General features: G+C 45.7%; 1 protein-coding gene across 3 annotated transcripts in view; it reads left to right on the forward strand.

Moving 5' to 3' along the window:
• Nucleotides 1–22,288, forward strand: part of LOC123997477 (receptor-type tyrosine-protein phosphatase U-like) — a 313,670-nt gene that overhangs the window by 79,213 nt on the left and 212,169 nt on the right. For 2 of the 3 annotated variants that reach the window (XM_046301752.1, XM_046301754.1), the window contains exon 2: nt 4,817–4,948. In XM_046301752.1, the coding sequence (XP_046157708.1) occupies nt 4,817–4,948 (132 nt within the window). The remainder of the gene's footprint in view (nt 1–4,816; nt 4,949–22,288) is intronic. The other variant, XM_046301753.1, reaches the window with a different exon arrangement.

Here is a 22,288-nt window from a genome sequence, read left to right on the forward strand (position 1 = left end):
GTCTATGCCTGGGGTGGGTGGAGTCTTTGACAATTTTTATGGCCTTCTTGGTTACATTGAGGGATAGGTTGTTATACTGGCACCACCCAACCAGGTCTCTGACCTCCTCCCTATAGGCTGTCTTGTCGTTGTCGGAGATCAGGCCTACCACTGTTGTGTCGTCTGCAAACTTAATGATGATGTTGGAGTCATGCCTGGCCATGCACTTGTGGGTGAACAGGCAGTACAGGAGGGGACTGAGCACGCACCCCTGGGGAGCTCCGGTGTTGAGGATCAGCGTGGCAGATGTGTTGCTACCTACCCTCATCACCTGTTGACCTGTTTAAAGGTCTTACTCACTCCGGCTACGGAGCACATGATCACACAGTCGTCCAGAACAGCTGATGCTCTCATGCATGCCTCAGTGTTGCTTGCCTCAAAGCGAGCATAGAAGTGATTTAGCTCGTCTGGTAGGCTCGTGTCACTGGGCAGGTTGCAGGTGTGCTTCCCTTTGTAGTCTGTATTAGTTTGCAATCCCTGCCACATCCGACTAGTGTCGGAGACGGTGTAGAATGATTCAATCTTAGCCCTGTATTGACACGTTGCCTGTTTGATGGTTTGTCGCAGGGCATAGTGGGATTTCTTGTAAGCTTACGGGTTAGAGTCCCGCACCTTGAAAGCGGCAGCTCTACCCTTTAGCTCATTGCGAATGTTGTGGGGACTACGTCCTCGATGGACTTTTTGATAAAGCCAGTGACTGATGTGGTGTACTCCTCAATGTCATCGGAAGAATCCCGGAACATGTTCCAGTCTTTGATAGCAAAACAGTCCTGTAGTTTAGCATCTGCTTCATTTGACCACATTTTTATAGACCATTTCACTGGTGCTTCCTGCTTTAATTTTTGCTTTTAAGCAGGAATCAAGAGGATGGAGTTGTGTTCGGATTTACCAAATGGAGGGCGAGGGAGAGCTTTTAACTCGTCTGTGTGTGGAGTACAGGTGATCTAAACGTATTTCCCCTCTGGTTGCACATTTAACATGTTGATAGAGATTTGGTAGAAATGATTTAACTTTCCCTGCATGAAAGTCTCCGGCCACTAGGAGTGCCGCCTCTGGGTGAATGGTTTCGTGTTTGCTTATTTCCTTATACAACTGACTGAGTGCCTTCTTAGTGCCAGCATCTGTTTGTGGTGGTAAATAAACAGCCATGAAAAGTATAGCTGAGAACTCTCTAGGCAAGTAGTGTGGCCTGCAAATGATCACAATATTCTCTACTTCAGTCGAGCAAAATCTAGAGACTTCCTTAGATTTCGTGCACCAGCTGTTGTTTAAAATATGCACAGACTGCCCACCCCCCCTCGTCTTACCGGAGTGTGCTGTTCTATCCTGCCGGTGCAGCGTATATATCCCGCTAGCTGAATATCCATGTCGTCATTCAGCCACGATTCCGTGAAACATGGGATATTACAGTTTTTGATGTCCCGTTGGTAGGATATTCGTGATCGTATCTCGTCTAGTTTATTGTCAAATGATTGACAGGCATCTGGCTGTTCGTCTTCTGTGACGCTTCCTTTTGCAGATATTTGGGATGTCTGCCCTATGGGGTGTTTGGAAAATATTGTGAGTCCTGCTTGTTGTTGAAAAAGTCTTTGTCTAATCCGAGGTGAGTGATCGCTGTCCTGATATCCAGAAGCCCTTTTCTGCCGTAAGATACGGTTGCAGAAACATTACGTACAAAATAATTAACAAATATTGTGAAAAAGAACACATAATAGCACAATTGCACACTTGGTTAGGAGACCGAAAAACAGCGGCCATCTCCTCCGGCACCATCTTGTTGCCTGGGTCAGGTCATAGTTTAGGTGTTTAACAGTAGACTCGGCGAGATGATGAAGATTCACATAGTAAACAGTAGTAGTGGGTCAATTTCCCAACAACCAGGAGTGTTTGTTCCATTGTTGTGGTCCTGGAGCGTGCACGTTGTAGCAGTGTGAAGTGCACCCCATGCACATGCGCAGATACTTCTGTGTGAGAAAAAAGTATTGCATCATGCTCATCTCAATGGGAAATTTTAAGCAGGTTACTTTTGCCATTCAAAGTGTGTTGCATTCTGAGGATGAAAATTGTCTGATTTGCACCTACATGCCAACTGCATGAACTTTACAACAATCATGTGATCAAAGGTCATGAAGTATTGACTGCAGTCAATTGCAAGTTTGTGCAGTTGCTCTTCCCCAACCTCTTCCTGCAGCCATCACCTGCATTGTGGGAGGCTCTACTGTCAACCAATCATTAGGGTGTGTTTGTTTGACTCACGAGAACGTGAACAAAGACATGACTGAAACAGGAACCAATTAGCTGCGATTTACAGTGCCTTCGGAAATTATTCAGACCCCTTGTCTTTTTTCACATTTTGTTACATTACAGCTTTATTCAAAAATGGATTCAATCGTTTTTTCCCTCATCAATCTACGCACAATACACCACAATGATAAAGCCAAAACAGGTTTTTAGACATTTTTGCAAATTCTTTAAAATAAAAAAACTGAAATATCTAATTTACATAAGTATTCAGACCCTTTTTTCAGTACTTTGTTGAAGCACCTTTTGGCAGCGATTACAGCATCGAGTCTTCATGAGTATGACGCTGCAAGCTTGGCACATCTGTATTTGGGGAGTTGCTCCCATTCTTCTCTGCAGATCCTCTCAAGCCCTGTCAGGTTGGATGGGGAGCGTTGCTGCACAGCTATTTTCAGGTCTCTCCAGAGATGTTCGATTGGGTTCATGTCCGGGCTCTGGTTGGGCCACTCAAGGACATTCAGAGACTTGTTCCTAAGCCATGCCTGCATAGTCTTGGCTGTGTGCTTAGGGTAATTTTCCTTTTGTATGGAGAACCTTCGCCCCAGTCTGAGATCCTTCGTGCTCTGGAGAAGGTTTTCATCAAGGATCTCTCTCTATACTTTTCTCTGTTCATCTTTCCCTCCATCCTGACTAGTCTCCCAGTCCCTGCCACTGAATAACATCCCCACAGCATGATGCTGCCACCCCAATGCTTCACTGTAGGGATGGTGCCAGGTTTCCTCCAGACGTGACACTTGGTATTCAGGCCAATCTTCAATCTTGGTTTCATCAGACCAGAGAATCTTGTTTGCTTTTTGGCAAACTCCATGCGGAGTTGTCAAGCTGTCATGTGCCCTTTTACTGTGGAGTGCCTTCCGTCTGGCCACTCTACCATAAAGGCCTGATTGGTGGAGTGCTGCAGAGATGGTTGTCCTTCTGGAAGGTTCTCCCATCTCCACAGATGAACTCCACAGCTCTGTCAGAGTGATTATCTTGTTCGGCTCTAGGAAGAGTCTTGGTGGTTCCAAACTTATCCATTTAAAAATGATAGAGGGCACTGTGTTCTTGGGGACCTTCAGTACTGCAGACATTTTTTGATAACCTTCCCCAGATCTGTGCCTCGACACAATCCTGTCTCGAACCTCTACGGACAATTTATTTAACCTGATAGCTTGGTTTTTGCGCTGACATGCACTGTCAACAGTGGATCCTAATATAGACAGGTGGGTGCCTTTCCAAATAATGTCTAGTCAATTTAATTTACCACAGGTCGACTCCAATCAAGTTGTAGAAACATTTCAAGGATGATCAGTGGAAACAGAATGCACCTGAGCTCAATTTATAGTCTCATAGTGAAGTGTCTGAATACTTATGTAAAAAAAAATATTTGTATTTATTTGTATAAATTTTACAAACATTTCTAAACCTGTTTTCTCTTTTCCATCATGGGATATGGTTTGTAGATTGCTGTGGATTATTATCATTTTCATAAATTTTAGAATAAGGCTGTAACGTAACAAAATGGAATACTTTGCGAAGGTACTGTATATGTACAGTGCATATATATATATATACATATGTTTGAAGCCTGAAATGTGGCAAAAGGTCGCAAAGTTCAAGGGGGCCGAATACTTTCGCAAGGCACTGTATATATATATATATACACACACAAATACATTTGATATTCAGACATTATAAACAATGGCAACACTGCCATGTTGATCTTAGCCTTGCTGTTGGAAAACCACATTAGTGTCTGACTTTCAGTAGATGCACCTACCCCGACTTGTCGTCTACAGTCATTTGCTTTAGCCTTACCACTCAAACTCACCCGCATCTGCGGTGCTGTTCGTGGCAACGTCATCTCGCCAAATCTGCCTTGAAATTATAAAGCTAATCTCAATGTGACCTGCCAGATTCAGAAGCTTAAAAACCCCATTACAAAAAAGCTGACCATAATTCATGATGGTTTTTATTTTAATTTTTAATTTTTTTTTTTTTTTAAATAATGGTTTCAGTATAGTTAGTTTTTCAAACGTTCAAGCGTTTGTTAATTATTTAATTTAAGTTTACTAGTAATAGAAAGAGGGTTAGGGTTAGGGTTAGGGATATCGTGGTGAAATATAGCCCAAATGAGCCAGTACACAACAACACTGTAATAATAACTACTGATAGTGGAACGTTTCTGAAGTGAAGGCAGGTGTTGTTGGGGATTGGTGGGTTCTCACCTACTGCAACAATCCCTTTATTCTCTATGGAGCTTCATGTTAATCATCAGGAAAATACAAATCAGATGCAATTACTGATTTATGGTGGCCATGGCTGAACTGTGTGTCCATTTTGGGCTTAAATCTTTTCAATCCTATGAAATCTAATTAAATGTGATTATGTGCAGTCCATAAAAAAATATAATTCATTAATCGCTTGATATTGAATGCCATTTACTTCATCATGTGTGACCTCCCACTTAATGTCATCTCCTTCTCTCTCTCCTCAGCAGCAGGCTGCACCTTTGACGAGGATTCTGAGCCCAGTCTGTGTGACTTCACCCAAGGGGAGGAGGATGACTTTGACTGGCAGCTCTTCAGGACACACAACTCACCCTACGCCTCTTCTGACCTCCTGCGTGGTGAGTTCCTGCTCTTATTATGCTTCAGAGTATTGAAGTATTCTCAGGTGCTAACCTGGTGTCCACTATGGTATCCAATGCAAGTATCACTTTCACTTTGTGGATGGGTTATCTGTATCAGCAAGTATAAGAAACAAGGACAGGGGGGGTGAGACATCTCGAGTCTTAATGTGTGATGTTATCCTCCCTGGATTACAATCCTTAGATTATCAGTGTGCTAGCCAACAACACTGCCTTTCTAAACAGACAGCGCCTGCTCTTCTTAGGTGCATGTTTGTTCAAATGAGATGCTGAAGCTGTCCAGAAGCTGTGGGTGTTTTGGAAAAACTCCAAAGCCTGCCTAGGATTATTAAAACCTCTTAGAGCCCCCCCCCCCCCCCTACTTTGTGCAATTCCCGCCTGAAGACATACCCAAATCTAACAGCCTGTAGCTCAGGCACAGAACCAAGGATATGCATATTCTTGGTACCATTTCAAAGAAAACACTCTGAAGTTTGTGTAAATGTGAATTGAATGTAGGAGAATATAACACAATACATCTGGTTTAGATAAAACAATGAAAAAAACGATACGTTTTTTATTTTTATTTTTGTATCATCATCTTTAAAATGAACAAGATAAAACAAACATTCAGATAGGATGATAGGGACAATTTCGGTGAAAAATATAAGAGGGCAACAGTACTTTGTGCAAAGTTTCAGAATGATAACTTCCAAAATGAGTGTGCTACATGACATTTATCATGAAGTCACCCAGGTGTCCCACACAAGTAGCCCAAATGTACCCAAGTGGCCAAATTGGTGAAGGTATACATTTTGAACCAAATAACTATATACAAAATACCAAAATGGTATTCTAACACACCCCACCCAAAAAAAATTGAGAAAAAAAGAAAATGGGAAATGAAAATGGGAGAAAAAATGAAATGGGAGACAAAATAATTATGAATGAAAAATTATATGAAAAAATATATATATTTATATATACATTTACAAAATAACATGGGTAACTATTTACACACTTTCAATATTTGGAAGACCCTCAGTCCTCTATCAAATCAAATCTATTTATATAGCCCCAGCCTAAAACCCCAAACCGCAAGCAATGCAGGTGTAGAACCACGGTAGCTAGGAAAAACCTAGAAAGGCAAAAACCTAGGAAGAAACCTAGAGAGGAACCAGGCTATGAGGGGTGGCCAGTCCTCTTCTGGCTGTGCCGGGTGGAGATCACAGTCGTTGTAGAGGGTGCAACAGGACAGCACCTCAAGAGTAAAAATGAACAGTTTAGGGTTCCATAGCCGCAGGCAGAACAGTTGAAACTGGAACAGTGCTAAGGCCAGGTGGACTGGGGACAGCAAGGAGTCATCATGCCAGGTAGTCCTGACGCATGGGCCTAGGGCTCAGGTCCTCCGAGAGAGAGAAAGAGAGAATTAGAGAGCATACTTAAATTCACACAGGACGCCGGATAAGACTCCCATTCGGAGTCAGTGTCACTGTGAAAGGCAATGTTCAGTTAGAATAGTTTCACATATGAGCCCTGTATCAACAGGTATAATAAACCGATATATACACTGCTCAAAAAAATAAAGGGAACACTAAAATAACACATCCTAGACCTGAATAAATGAAATATTCTTATTGAATACCTTTTTCATTACGTAGTTGAATGTGCTGACAACAAAATCACACAAATTATCAATTGAAATCAAATGTATCAACCCATGGAGGTCTGGATTTGGAGTCACACTCAAAATTAAAGTGGACAACCACACTACAGGCTGATCCAACTTTGATGTAATGTCCTTAAAACAAGTCAAAATGAGGCTCAGTAGTGTGTGTGGCCTCCACGTGCCTGTATGACCTCCCTACAACGTCTGGGCATGCTCCTGATGAGGTGGCGGATGGTCTCATTTACATTTACATTTAAGTCATTTAGCAGACGCTCTTATCCTCCTGAGGGATCTCCTCCCAGACCTGGACTAAAGCATCCACCAACTCCTGGACAGTCTGTCTGTGGATGGATGGAGCGAGACATGATGTCCCAGATGTGCTCAATTGGATTCAGGTCTGGGGAACGGGCGGGCCAGTCCATAGCATCAATGCCTTCCTCTTGCAGGAACTGCTGACACACTCCAGCCACATGAGGTCTAGCATTGTCTTGCATTAGGAGGAACCCAGGGCCAACCGCACCAGCATATGCTCTCACAAGGGGTCTGAGGATCTCATCTCGGTACCTAATGGCAGTCAGGCTACCTCTGGTGAGCACATGGGGGCTGTGCGGCCCCCCAAAGAAATGCCACCCCACACCATGACTGGCCCACCACCAAACCGGTCATGCTGGAGGATGTTGCAGGCACCAGAACGTTCTTCACGGCGTCTCCAGACTCTGTTACGTCTGTCACGTGCTCAGTGTGAACCTGCTTTCATCTGTGAAGAGCACAGGGCACCAGTGGCGAATTTGCCAATCTTGGTGTTCTCTGGCAAATGCCAAACATCCTGCACAGTGTTGGGCTGTAAGCACAACCCCCACCTGTGGACGTCAGGCACTCATACCACCCTCATGGAGTCTGTTTCTGACCGTTTGAGCAGACACATGCACATTTGTGGCCTGCTGGAGGTCATTTTGCAGAGTTCTGGCAGTGCTCCTTCTTGCACAAAGACTGAGGTAGCGGTCCTGCTGCTGGGTTATTGCCCTCCTACGGCCTCCTCCACGTCTCTTGATGTACTGGCCTGTCTCCTGGTAGCGCCTCCATGCTCTGGACACTACACTGACAGACACAGCAAACCTTCTTGCCACAGCTCGCATTGATGTGTCATCCTGGATGAGCTGCACTACCTGAGCCACTTGTGTGGGTTGTAGACTCCGTCTCATGCTACCACTAGAGTGAAAGCACCGCCAGCATTCAAAAGTGACCAAAACATCATTCAGGAAGCATAGGAGCTGAGAAGTGGTCTGTGGTCCCCACCTGCAGAACCACTCCTTTATTGGGGGTGTCTTGTTAATTGCCTATAATTTCCACCTGTTGTCTATTCTATTTGCACAACAGCATGTGCAATTTATTGTCAATCAGTGTTGCTTCCTAAGTGGGCAGTTTGATTTCACAGAAGTGTGATTGACTTGGAGTTACATTGTGTTGTTTAAGTGTTCCCTTTATTTTTTTGAGCAGTGTATATAGAGAGAGAGTACAGGGAACATAAGGTTGAATACATTATTATGACCTGCTAGATCTACTGTCTCTTTTTATATTATGACATTTCAGCTAGATCTACTGTCTCTATTATATTATGACAGACCAGCTAGATTTACTGTCTTTATTATATTACAACAGACCAGCTGTATCTACTGTCTCCATTTCACTTTGGCCATTGTTGTGTGGGCCTGCCCTCCCCTCAACAGCCTCAAATAGGCTATTTCATGTGGGTTGGGGTGGGGCGGCAGACACACATATCTCACATTTCATGACATTACATGTTTATTTATTGCTTCTAAAATAAAAAATAAAAATCACAAATAATATTTTCAAACAAGGGCATTAGCATGATAAGACGATGTCATCTCCCGTTCAAAAAAATATTCCTCCACAATCGCTAAATGAATCGTCCTTCAACAATCTCTGTCTCACCTTCCCAATCAATTTATTCTAAAATTGTGTGTACATCTGTATATCTTGACTTAGATTTAGCTTTCCCTGACTTAGTCGCCATAATGATTGATATATAAAGCTGAATCTGCGCGTTTACCAAACAATGCAGTGCGTAATATGTGTTTCTCCTTCTGGTATGAAACTTCAATAGCGAATGACTCACTTTACGCTGGAGCTTACTACATGGGTTGGTCTTGCAACACATAAACATGGCCTATTGCCGTTTAGCTCAGCTCATTGGCTATCTACCCAGCTAGATTTCAAGACGATCAGTGGTCATTTGGTTAAGACAGTCAATCAATGAAACAGTGGGCAAATCATTGGTGCACAATGATGTCATGACTTGTTGTCTTCAAATCCGTTTCTTTCAGTCAATACTTCCCGCGAAATGGCCCATCACGTTTGATTGTGTTACAAACGAACCAGTTGATTGCAGTGAAACCAAACATGACTGGAAAAGTCACATTCTGTGTGCGTTATTTACCTGGAATGTGTCGTCGAAAATGGAATGAGACGGAATTCACGACACAAGCGGTTCACAAAGTGTTTCGTGTTAGGCTATAAAAACGGATTTTATCAAACAAAAGATCATTCATTGTGTAACAATGAGCATTGGAATTGCAAACAGACGAAGATTGTCAAAGGTAAACCATTTATTTTAATGCAGTTTCGGAATATGTTACGCCTGTGCTGGTTAATTTTTTATTATTTTTTATGGGGCTCTATGCTCAGATAATCACATCGTATTCTTTTGCAGTAAATACTTTTTTAAATCTGACAACGCAGTTGGATTAGCAAGATTCTAGGCTTTCGATACATGTGAGACACTTGTATTTTCATTAATGTTTAATATGACTATTTATGTAGCCATCGCTGTATGTTGTGGAATTTCAGCCCGCTAGTGGGTTCCGTGCGCAGAGAGGTTAATGGAATTCAGTGTAAATGGGTGTGGCGTCGAGCGGCGTCGGCCTCATCAGGAATGTGTGGCCGTATGCAAATCAACCATGAAATGTCCAGCATGTCTTTAATCAAGCAGTCATATCCCACAGTGGTGTCTATTCCCCCACTAACACGTGGGATAACTCTTATGTTAACCAGGTTTGCAGGGCAGGAGCAGACAGAAATGTACAGTTTCATGCGTCTCTGCTGGATGCTGCCACATGGAGAATGGAACTGCATGCGTACTTCATAAAATGCACCAATCATCCGACCCCCACATTAACAAGCACCTTGGGGGAACAGACAGAAAGAGAGGGGGAGGTTACAGTATTTACAGCAGTGCTATTGAAGCTTATGGGCAAGGTTGTAGCTCTTCAAGCCGACTGCCTGAGAGGAGTGATTAGACCAATGATCTTTGTCTTAGTCAATCAATCAGTCAACCAATGATGTCTCACTGTGTGAGAGGTGTGGCAGGAACGTTGTGCAATGTGTAGAGAATAGTATGGAGTCGTTTAAAAAAAAAGAAAATGAAAAAAGTTAGAGATGCAAAATAAACTTGAAAGAAACCACCCAAGACATCATAATTATAGAATAGGACAAATGGTTGGCTGATACAAAAATGGATATTAAGAAAGATAACATAAGCTGTGCTGAGACAGATAAGACTCACTACAATCAAGCGAATAGAATAATATAACATTTATTAACCACAGTCCTGTAAAGCTTAGAGAGGATCTGCCTCCTTCTTTCCACTCCTCTCCTCTTTTGACCTCACCCTCTCACCTTCCCCCCCTACTCACAAGGCAGGCAATACGCTCGACCTCATCTTTACTAGATGCTGTTCTTCCACTAACCTCATTGCAACTCCCCTCCAAGTCTCCGACCACTACCTTGTATCCTTTTCCCTCTCGCTCTCATCCAACACTTCCCACACTGCCCCTACTCGGATGGTATCGCGCCGTCCCAACCTTCGCTCTCTCTCCCCCGCTACTCTCTCCTCTTCCATCCTATCATCTCTTCCCTCTGCTCAAACCTTCTCCAACCTATCTCCTGATTCTGCCTCCTCAACCCTCCTCTCCTCCCTTTCTGCATCCTTTGACTCTCTATGTCCCCTATCTTCCAGGCCGGCTCGGTCCTCCCCTCCCGCTCCGTGGCTTGACGACTCATTGCGAGCTCACAGAACAGGGCTCCGGGCAGCCGAGCGGAAATGGAGGAAAACTCGCCTCCCTGCGGACCTGGCATCCTTTCGCTCCCTCCTCTCTACATTTTCCTCCTCTGTCTCTGCTGCTAAAACCACTTTCTACCACTCTAAATTTCAAGCATCTGCCTCTAACCCTAGGAAGCTCTTTGCCACCTTCTCCTCCCTCCTGAATCCTCCTCCCCCTCCCCCCTCCTCCCTCTCTGCAGATGACTTCGTCAACCATTTTGAAAAGAAGGTCGACGACATCCGATCCTCGTTTGCTAAGTCAAACGACACTGCTGGTTCTGCTCACACTGCCCTACCCTGTGCTCTGACCTCTTTCTCCCCTCTCTCTCCAGATGAAATCTCGCATCTTGTGACGGCCGGCCGCCCAACAACCTGCCCGCTCGACCCTATCCCCTCCTCTCTTCTCCAGACCATTTCCGGAGACCTTCTCCCTTACCTCACCTCGCTCATCAACTTATCCCTGACCGCTGGCTACGTCCCTTCCGTCTTCAAGAGAGCGAGAGTTGCACCCCTTCTGAAAAAACCTACACTCGATCCCTCCGATGTTAACAACTACAGACCAGTATCCCTTCTTTCTTTTCTCTCCAAAACTCTTGAACGTGCCGTCCTTGGTCAGCTCTCCCGCTATCTCTCTCAGAATGACCTTCTTGATCCAAATCAGTCAGGTTTCAAGACTAGTCATTCAACTGAGACTGCTCTTCTCTGTATCACGGAGGCGCTCCGCACCGCTAAAGCTAACTCTCTCTCCTCTGCGCTCATCCTTCTAGACCTATCGGCTGCCTTCGATACTGTGAACCATCAGATCCTCCTCTCCACTCTCTCCGAGTTGGGCATCTCTGGCGCGGCCCACGCTTGGATTGCGTCCTACCTGACAGGTCGCTCCTACCAGGTGGCGTGGCGAGAATCTGTCTCCTCACCACGCGCTCTCACCACTGGTGTCCCCCAGGGCTCTGTTCTAGGCCCTCTCCTATTCTCGCTATACACCAAGTCACTTGGCTCTGTCATAACCTCACATGGTCTCTCCTATCATTGCTATGCAGACGACACACAATTAATCTTCTCCTTTCCCCCTTCTGATGACCAGGTGGCGAATCGCATCTCTGCATGTCTGGCAGACATATCAGTGTGGATGACTGATCACCACCTCAAGCTGAACTTCGGCAAGACGGAGCTGCTCTTCCTCCCGGGGAAGGACTGCCCGTTCCATGATCTCGCCATCACGGTTGACAACTCCATTGTGTCCTCCTCCCAGAGCGCTAAGAACCTTGGCGTGATCCTGGACAACACCCTGTCGTTCTCAACTAACATCAAGGCGGTGGCCCGTTCCTGTAGGTTCATGCTCTACAACATCCGCAGATTACGACCCTGCCTCACACAGGAAGCGGCGCAGGTCCTAATCCAGGCACTTGTCATCTCCCGTCTGGATTACTGCAACTCGCTGTTGGCTGGGCTCCCTGCCTGTGCCATTAAACCCCTACAACTCATCCAGAACGCCGCAGCCCGTCTAGTGTTCAACCTTTCCAAGTTCTCTCACGTCACCCCGCTCCTCCGCTCTCTCCACTGGCTTCCAGTTGAAGCTCGCATCCGCTACAAGACCATGGTGCTTGCCTACGGAGCTGTGAGGGGAACGGCACCTCAGTACCTCCAGGCTCTGATCAGGCCCTACACCCAAATAAGGGCACTGCGTTCATCCACCTCTGGCCTGCTCGTCTCCCTACCACAGAGGAAGTACAGTTCCCGCTCAGCCCAGTCAAAACTGTTCGCTGCTCTGGCTCCCCAATGGTGGAACAAACTCCCTCACGACGCCAGGACAGTGGAGTCAATCACCACCTTCCGGAGACACCTGAAATCCCACCTCTTTAAGGAATACTTAGGATAGGATAAAGTAATCCTTCTCACCCCCCCCCCCTTAAAATATTTAGATGCACTATTGTAAAGTGGCTGTTCCACTGGATGTCATAAGGTGAATGCACCAATTTGTAAGTCGCTCTGGATAAGAGCGTCTGCTAAATGACTTAAATGTAAATGTAAATATAAGAACATAAGAATATGTTCTTAACTGACTTGCCTGGTTAAATAAAGGTTAAATTAAAAAAATTAATATCATGTCAAATACTGTTAAAGTAATATGGCTCTAGGTTCATCATCACCTTTGATGATACAGTGGTAGCAATATATGGTTTACAATTTACCGAAAAGACACATGCCAATGGAGGCACTGTTGTGGTCTATATAAAGAACCATATTCCTGTAAAGCTTAGAGACAATATAATGTTAAATACTGGCTACAGGTTCATCTGCCTCACCTAAAGGCCATTCTTGTGGGAAGCTGCTATAGACCACCAAGTGCTAACAGTCAGTATCTGGATAACATGTGTGAAATGCTTGATCATGTATGTGATATCAACAGAGAGGTATATTTTCTGGGTGAGTTAAATATCGACTGGCTTTCATCAAGCTGCCCACTCCAGAAAAAGCTTAAAACTGTAACCAGTGCCTGCAACCTGGTTCAGGTTATCAGTCAACCTACCAGGGTACTTACAAGCAGTACAGGAATGAGAGTTCAAAAGAGGTCATACAAGAAGTTTTGTAGTTATTCCTATGTTATTGATGTAAAGAATATATGTTGGTCCGTGGTGTGTAAAGATGAGAATACAGACAGTACACTTGACACATTTATGAAATTGCTTATTCCAGTTGCTAATAAGCATGCACCCATTAAGAAAATGACTGTAAAAACTGTTAAATCCCTGTGGATTGTTGAGGAATTGAAAAATTGTATGGACGAGAAGGATGAGGCAAAAAGAATGGCAAATAAGTCTGGCTGCACAACCTGTTAGCAAATGTATTGCAAATTGAGAATTCATGTGACTAAACTGAATAAAAAGAAGAAGAAACTATACTATGAAACTATCAGGGTTCGGGTATGACCCAGGTGCAGACAGTGTCGAAGTAACAAATGTTTATTTCTAGTACAGAGGCAGGCAAACGACAGGTCAAGGGCAGACAGAGGTCAGAAATCCAGAAAGGGTCCAACAGGTCTGGAACGGCAGGCAGTATTAGGATCAGGGCAGTCAGAAAGGTCAAAACTGGGAGGAACAAGAACAGACAGGAGCAAGGGGACAAACGGGGACAAAGAATGTGTGTGCCCACAGGCTTAGAGGGAAGCACAAGTCATTCCGCTACCTAAGTATAGTAAATCCCCCTTTAATGCCTCAAATAGCTGACCAATCAGCCTGTTACCAAACCTTAGTAAACTTCTGGAACAAACTTTCAGCATGGATATAGAGACAGACTTTCGACAAGCACAGCACTTACACAAATGACTGATTGGCTGAGAAAAATTGATGAGAAAAAGATTGAGGGGGCTGTTTTGTTTGACTTCAGTGCAACCTTTGACATTATCAATCAAAGTCTACTGCTGGAAAAACGTTTGTGTTATGGCTTTACTCCCCCTGCTATATTGTGGATAAAGAGTTACCTGTCCAACAGAACACAGAGTGGGTTCTTTAATGGAAGCCCCTCCAACATAATTCAGGTAGAATCAGGAATTCCCTGATTAGATTAGAATCAATTCTCTGCAGCTGTCTAGGCCCATTTACTATTTTCAATCTCTACTAATGAATTGCCACTTTGAGGAAAGCCATGTAATGCAGACAACTCAACACTATACATGTCAGCTACTACAGCAACTGAAATGACTGCAACACTTAAAGAGTTTCAGTTAGTTTCAGAGTGGCTGGCAAGGAATAAGTTTGCACTAAATATTTCTAAAATTAAAAGTATTGTATTTGCGACAAATCATTCACGAAACCCTAAACCTCAGCTAAATCTTGCAATAAATAATGTGGAAATTGAGCAAGTTGAGGTGACTAAACTGCTTGGAGTAACCCTGGTTTGTAAACTATTATGGTCGAAACATTTTGCTACTCCCCCCCCCCATCTTGGCTACTGTTGTATGTCCATGACAGGGCGCTGCTCTACCTTCTTGACAGCACTGTCAACAAGACAGATCCTACAGGCCCTAGTTTGACAGATCCTACAGGCCCATGACAGGGCGCTGCTCTACCTTCTTGACAGCACTGTCAACAAGACAGATCCTACAGGCCCTAGTTTTTCCGCACCTGGACTACTGTTCAGTCATGTGGTCAGGTGCCACAAAAAAGGACTTAGGAAAATTGCGATTGGTTCAGAACAGGGCAGCACGGCTGGCCCTTGGATGTACACAGATAGCTTATATTAATAATATGCATGTCAATCTCTCTTGGCTCAAAGTGGAGGAAAGTTTGACTTCATCACTGCTTGTATTTAAATGCACCCAGGAATGCACCCATGCAAACCCCAGAAGACATGCCACAAGACTATGGTAGGCTCAGAGTACTACATAAAGCCATGAGATTGAACTCTATTCCACATCAAGTAACTTCAAGTAACTCATGCAAGTAGTAAAATTAGATTTAAAAAAAACCTTATGGAACAGCAGGGACTGTGAAGCAATACGAACATAGGCGCACACACACACAAACACGATAACATGTGCACTATACACAAATGTACACATGGATTTTGTACTGTGTATATATGTGGTAGTGGTGGAGTAGGGGCCTGGGGGCACACAATCTGTGAATATATTGTAATGTTTTCAAAATTGTGTAAACTGCCTGAATTTTGCTCGACTCCAGAAAGAGTAGCTGCTGCCTTGGCTAATGGGGATCAATAATAAATACAAATACAAAACGTATCATCCGCATTCTAGTCATTTGCTGCCATCAAATCACATGTATTTATAAAGACCTTCTTACATCAGCTGGTATCTCAACGTGCTGTACAGAAACCCAGCATAAAACCCCAAACCGCAAGCAATGCAGCTGTAGAAGCACCGTGGCTAGGAAAAACGACCTAGAAAGGCCAGAAGCTAGAAAGAAACTGAGAGAGGAACCAGTCGATGAGAGGTGGCCAGTCCTCTTCTGGCTGTGCCGGGTGGAGATTATAACAGAACATGGCCAAGATGTTCATAAATGACTAGCAGGGTCAAATAATAATAATCACAGTGGTTGTCGAGGGTGCAACAGGTCAGCACCTCAGGAGTAAATGTCAGTTGGCTTTTCATAGCCGATTATTGAGAGTATCTCTACCATTCCTGCTGTCTCTAGAGAGTTGAAAACAGTATGTCTGGGACAGGTAGCACATCTGGTGAACAGGTCGGGGTTCCATAGCTGCAGGTAGAACAGTGGAGCAGCAGAAAAACTGGAGCAGCAGCATGGCCAGGTGGACTGGGGACAGCAAGATGTCATCAGGCCAGGTAGTCCTGAGGCATGGTCCTAGCGCTCAGGTCCTCCGAGTGAAGAAAGAAATAACGAGAGAAAGAAAGAGAGAGCTAGAGAGAGCATACTTAAATTCACACAGGGCACTGGATAAGACAGGATAAATACTCCAGATATAACAGACTGACCCTAGCCCCCCGACACATAAACTACTGCAGTATAAATACTGGAGGCTGAGACAGGAGGGGTCGGGAGACACTGTGTCCCCATCGGAATATACCCCCGGACAGGGCCAAACAGGCAGGATATAACACCACCCACTGCCAAAAAACAGCCCCCACACCACTAGAGGGATATCTTCAACCACCAACTCACCATCCTGAGACAAGACATAGTGTAGCTCACAAAGTTCTCTGCCACGGCACTACCAAAGGGGGAGAGCCAACCCAGACAGGAAGATCACGTCAGTGACTCAACACACTCAAGTGATGCACCCCTCCTAGGGACGGCAAGGAAGAGCACCAGTAAGCCAGTGACTCAGCCCCTGTAATAGGGTTTAGAGGCAGAGAATCCCAGTGGAGAGAGGGGAACTGACCAGGCAGAGACAGCAAGAGCAGTTCATTGCTCCAATGCCTTTCTGTTCACCGTCACACTTCTGGGTCAGACTACACTCAATCATAGGACCTACTGAAGAGATGAGTCTTCAATAAATACTTAAAGGTTGAGACTGAGTCTGCGTCTCTCACATGGGTAGGCAGACCATTCCATAAAAATGGAGCTCTATAGGAGAAAGCCCTGCCTCCAGTTGTTTGCTTAGAAATTCTAGAGGCAGTTAGGAGGCCTGCATCTTGTGACCGTAGTGTACGTGTAGGTATGTACGGCAGGACCAAATCGGAAAGAGAACCCATGTAATGCTTTGTAGGTTAGCAGTAAAACCTTGAAATGAGCCCTTGCCTTAACAAGAAGCCAGTGTAGATAGGCTAGCACTGGAGCAATATTATATATTTTTGGGGTTCTAGTCAAGATTCTAGAAGCCGTGTTTAGCACTAACTAAGTTTATTTAGTGCTTTTTCCGGTCATCCGGAAAGTAGAGCATTGCAGTAGTCTAACCTAGAAGTGACAAAAGCATGATTTTTGGACAGAAAGTTTCTGATTTTTGCAATGTTACGTAGATGGAACTAAGCTGTCCTTGAAACAGTATTGATATGTTCGTCAAAAGTGATATCAGGGTCCAGAGTAATGCTGAGGTCCTTCATAGTTTTATTTGAGACTACTGTACAACCATTAAAATGAATTGTCAGATTCAACAGAAGATCTCTTTGTTTCTTGGGACCTAGAACAAGCATCTCTGTTTTATCCGAGTTTAAAAGTAGAACATTTGCAGCCATTCACTTCCTTATGTCTAAAACACAGGCTTCCTGCGAGGGAAATTTGGGGGCTTTTTTTGGGGCTATCCTGTTTCCTTGCCTGACGCTGTTTCTCCTCTCACTACAGTTTTGCAGCTCTGACTCTGGTTTCTGTCTCCTGTTCCACATATCACCACCCTTCTACCCTGTTCTGGATTCAACTCACCATCACTCCCTTGGATTCACCTCCAGACCTGTTTACCCTGTCCCAACCCAGCTCACTCCAACCTCAGCCTCCACATCTGGTTTCCTACAACTCATCCGTACTTCCCTGGATCTGCACCTCATCTCTCCCTGTTTCAATGAATGGTTCATTCATCCCTGTTTTCTGGTCTGAGTTTGCTCTTGGGTTCCCCTTTGCTGCTCCGCCTAACAGTACGATCTTGCCAAGATATGAGCCCAGCAGACTCGGATACTCTCCACCAAATTCTCATTGGTCAAGGTGCCCTGCTCAACCAATCCCTAAAAACCCTTCTGGAGAATATCAATGAGTTTTCACAGAGCCTGTCTATCCTACAGGGCCGAACCATCGCCCCAAAGCTCACAACCTGTCCCAAGTCCTTCCTCTCCGCCCTGGGAGTCGTTTGTACCTACTCCCGAGCGCTACGATGGGAATCTCGGTGCTTGCAGAGCTTTTCTAGTACAATGTTCACTAGTGTTATACTAACAGCTCAGCTCTTATGCTAGTGAACAAGCCATTATCTGTTTTTTGATTGGTTGCCTCTGTGGTGCAGCACTTTCCTGGGCCACTGTTGTGTGGGTGAGACAGTCACCCATTTGCTTCTCATATAGCATATTCACGGAGGAGATGAGGAAGGTTTTCGACCACCCGGTCTGCGGAAAGGACAACGCTAAACGACTTCTGTCCCTCCGTCAAGGCTCCCAGAGTGTTGCTCCGCACCCTCGCCGCAGAGAGCAGCTGGAATGAGGAGGCTCTTCAGGGAGCATTCCGGAACTCACTCACTGAGACCCTCAAGGACGAGTTGGTGTCCAGGGAGGAGCCTGATGATCTTTATGAACTGATTTCTCTCACTATCCACATCGACAACCATCTCCGGGAGCGTCGGAGGGAGAGGGTAGGTAGGGTTGCAAGTTCCTTAACATCTGCTTCAGTGCCTTTCTCTTCTCCTCCGACTGCATCCCAACCCCAGGAATGTCCTAAGCCGGAACCCATGCACCTCGAACGGACCTGTCTATCTCCAGAGGAGAGGCAGCGGCGTATCGTTACTAGGATCTGTCTACTGTGGCCAGGTTTGCCACTTGGTCTCCACCTGTTCCTTGCGTCCAGTAAGAGGAGGCTCGGCTGTTATGGGGGAAATACTTTTGAGTGAAATCGCCGGCCCATCTTCCCCCAGACCCCTTTTTGAGGCCATCCTTGTGTGGCAGAGCCAGGCTTTTCCCCCATCTGCTGTTGTAGATTCAGGTGCCGACGAGAGCTTACTGGATCGAGGGGTTGTTAACCAGATGGGCCTGGACACCATTCCACTTAACGCACCTCTTGATTCCAACGCTCGCAATGGTACTTCTCTTCTGAGTCTGTGAGAGAATTGTCCCATTTCATCCTGCATCTCTCTGGTAATAAGCAGGAAAATATCAGTTTCCACATGATCAACAGTCTTAACTCTCCCCTGGTTCTGGGCCATCCATGGTTACTACACAACCCGCAGATTCAAATCAAATCAAATTTATATAGCCCTTCGTACATCAGCTGATATCTCAAAGTGCTGTACAGAAACACAGCCTAAAACCCCAAACAGCAAGCGATGCAGGTGTAGAAGCACGGTGGCTAGGAAAAACTCCATAGAAAGGCCAAAACCTAGGAAGAAACCTAGAGAGGAACCAGGCTATGTGGGGTGGCCAGTCTTCATCTGGCTGTGCCGGGTGGAGATTATAATTGAACATGGCCAAGATGTTCAAATGTTCATAAATGACCAGCATGGTCAAATAATAATAAGGCAGAACAGTTGAAACCGGAGCAGCAGCACGGCCAGGTGGACTGGGGACAGCAAGGAGTCATCGTGTCAGGTAGTCCTGAGGCATGGTCCTAGGGCTCAGGTCCTCCGAGAGAGAGAAAGAAAGAGAGAAAGAGAGAATTAGAGCACACTTAAATTCACACAGGACACCGAATAGGACAGGAGAAGTACTCCAGATATAACAAACTGACCCTAGCCCCCCGACACAAACTACTGCAGCATAACTACTTGAGGCTGAGACAGGAGAGGTCAGGAGACACCGTGGCCCTATCCGAGGACACCCCCGGACAGGGCCAAACAGGAAGGATATAAGCCCACCCACTTTCCCAAAGCACAGCCCCCACACCACTAGAGGGATATCTTCAACCACCAACTTACCATCCTGAGACAAGACCGAGTATAGCCCACAAAGATCAGATTAACTGGACTACCGGGAGGGTAACTACTTGGAGCACCTTTTGTCGTTCTAATTGTCTACCTTCTGCCCTTCCACCTGCCTTGTCTGTACCCCAGTCCATTCCAGATCCCCCGGACCTGTCTTCTGTTCCTCCAGAGTATCACAGTTTAGCTCCTGTGTTCAGTAAGCACCACACCCCATCTCTGCCGCCTCATCGGCCGTACGACTGCGCTATTGAGCTTCAGCCTAGAGCTCCTCTCCCCATCCAGAGTAAGAGGCTATGGAGGGATACATCCAGGATTCCCTGGCTGTCGGACATGTCAGCCCTTCTTCCTCTCCGGTGGGAGCTGGGTTTTTCTTTGTCAAGAAAAAGGATGGGTCATTGAGGCTGTGCATAGACTTCTGTGGGCTGAATAGTATCACTGTCAGGAACATGTATCCCTTGCCTGTCATCAGTTCTGCTTTTGGCCCTCTCTGTGGTGCCACAGTGTTCACTAAACTTGACCCCCGGAATGCCTTGTCCGCATCAGAGAGGGGGACGAGTGGAAAACGGCATTCAACACACCACTTTGAGTATTTGGTCATGCCGTTTGGTCTCACTAACACCCTTGTTGTTTTTCAGAGCCTGGTGAATGATGTTTTGAGGGATGTTATTGGATGATTTGTTTTTGTATATGTGGATGATATTCTTATTTTTTCAAAGGATCTTGAGGCTTACAAGCAACACGTTCACCAAGTCCTCCAGTGGCTCTTGGAGAATAAACATTTTGTTAAGTCTGAGTAATGTGAGTTTCATGTTTACTCTGTATCCTTTTTGGGTTACATTATTGCACGGGGACAGCTAATGGACCCTGCCAAGGTTAGGGCAGTCAGAGTGGCCTGTGCCCACTAATCTGAAGTAGCTACAACATTTTCTAGGGTTTGCCAATTTTTACAGACGTTTAATCCATGACTACAGTCGTTTGGCAGCTCCCCTCACCACTCTCACCTCCACTTCGCACCGCTTCACTTCCGCTCCAATAGTTACCCAGCCAGACCTAGAACTCCAGTTCATCCTCGAGGTGGACGCTTCCGAAAGGTGCTGTCCTGTCTCAACGTTCACCCTCTGATCAGAAGCTCCACCCATGTGCCGCCTTGTCCCGCAAGCTCTCACCTGCAGAGAGAAATTTTAACATAAGTAACCGGGAACTTCTGGCTATGAAGCTGGCTCTTGAGGAGTGGCGTCACTGGTTAGAGGGCTCTGTTCTCCCTTTCATTGTGTGGACGGATCATAAAAATCTATACTACATCCAGACCGCCAAATGTCTGAACTCTCGATAGGCCAGGTGGGCATTGTTTTTCGTTAGATTTAACTTCACACTCACTTATTGCCCCAGATCTAAGAATGCTAAGCCCAAAGCCCTCTCCCGCCAGTTCACCGCAGACAACACAGGTTCCGAGCCAGAAACCATTATGCCATCCTCATGCATCGTTGCAGCTGTCTCCTGGGAGATTGAGTCCCTTGTTCTCCAGGCTCAGCAGAACCAGCCTGACCCAGGTAACCGTCCTAGTAAGGCTCTGTTTGTGCCAGATTCAGGTCGCTCTGAAGTTCTTTAGTGGGCCCATTCTACTCACCTCACCAGTCACCCTGGCATGAACTGGACTGTCGTCTTCCTGCATCAGCGATTTGGGTGGCCTACCACGGAGAAAGACACTCGCGAATTCATTTCAGCCTGCTCGGTCTGTGCCCAGAACAAAACCTCCACCAAACCTACGTCCGGTCTGCTTTGCCGTCTTCCCACACCCAGTCGCCCCTGGTCAAACATAGCTCTGGACTTAATCACTGGCCTTCCCCCATCTAATGGTATCTCACTAATATAATCCTCACTATTATTGACCGATTTTTCCAAAGCGGCTCACTTCATTCCCCTCCAAGCTTCCTTCCTCCAGGGAGACTGCGGACCTGCTGGTATCCCATGTGTTGCGGCTGCATGGCATCCCTATTGATATTGTTTCTGACAAGGGGCCCCAGTTTACATCCCAGGCCTTTTGCATAGCACTTGGTATTAATGTTATCCTTTCATCTGGATATCACCCCCAGACCAACGACCAGACCGAGCAGGCCAACCAGGAGTTGGAGACTGCCCTACGCTGTGTGACTTCGGCTAAACCTTCCTACTGGACTGCCCAGCTACCCTGGGTGGAATATACCCACAATACCCTCAGTAATGACTCATCAGGTATGTCACCCTTTGAGTGTGCCCTGGGTTACCAACCCCCCTTGTTCCCTGCCAAAGAGGTTGAGGTATGGCTCTCATCTAAGGATTTGCCCTTGAAAGTTGCTTCCAGAAAACTAGTGCCCCGATTGATCATGTCATTAAACCCTCTGCTGTGCATCTGAAACTCCCAGACTCTCTCAAAATCCACCTAACCTTCCATGTGTCTTTGATTAAACCAGTCTGCTCCAGTCCCCTATCCCCCACTGCAGCTGCTCCTCCCCACCTCTTTGGCTCATCGATGACCATTCTGTCT

The sequence above is a fragment of the Oncorhynchus gorbuscha genome, linkage group LG15, assembly GCF_021184085.1.
Source record: "Oncorhynchus gorbuscha isolate QuinsamMale2020 ecotype Even-year linkage group LG15, OgorEven_v1.0, whole genome shotgun sequence".
NCBI classification, from domain to species: Eukaryota; Metazoa; Chordata; class Actinopteri; order Salmoniformes; family Salmonidae; genus Oncorhynchus; species Oncorhynchus gorbuscha.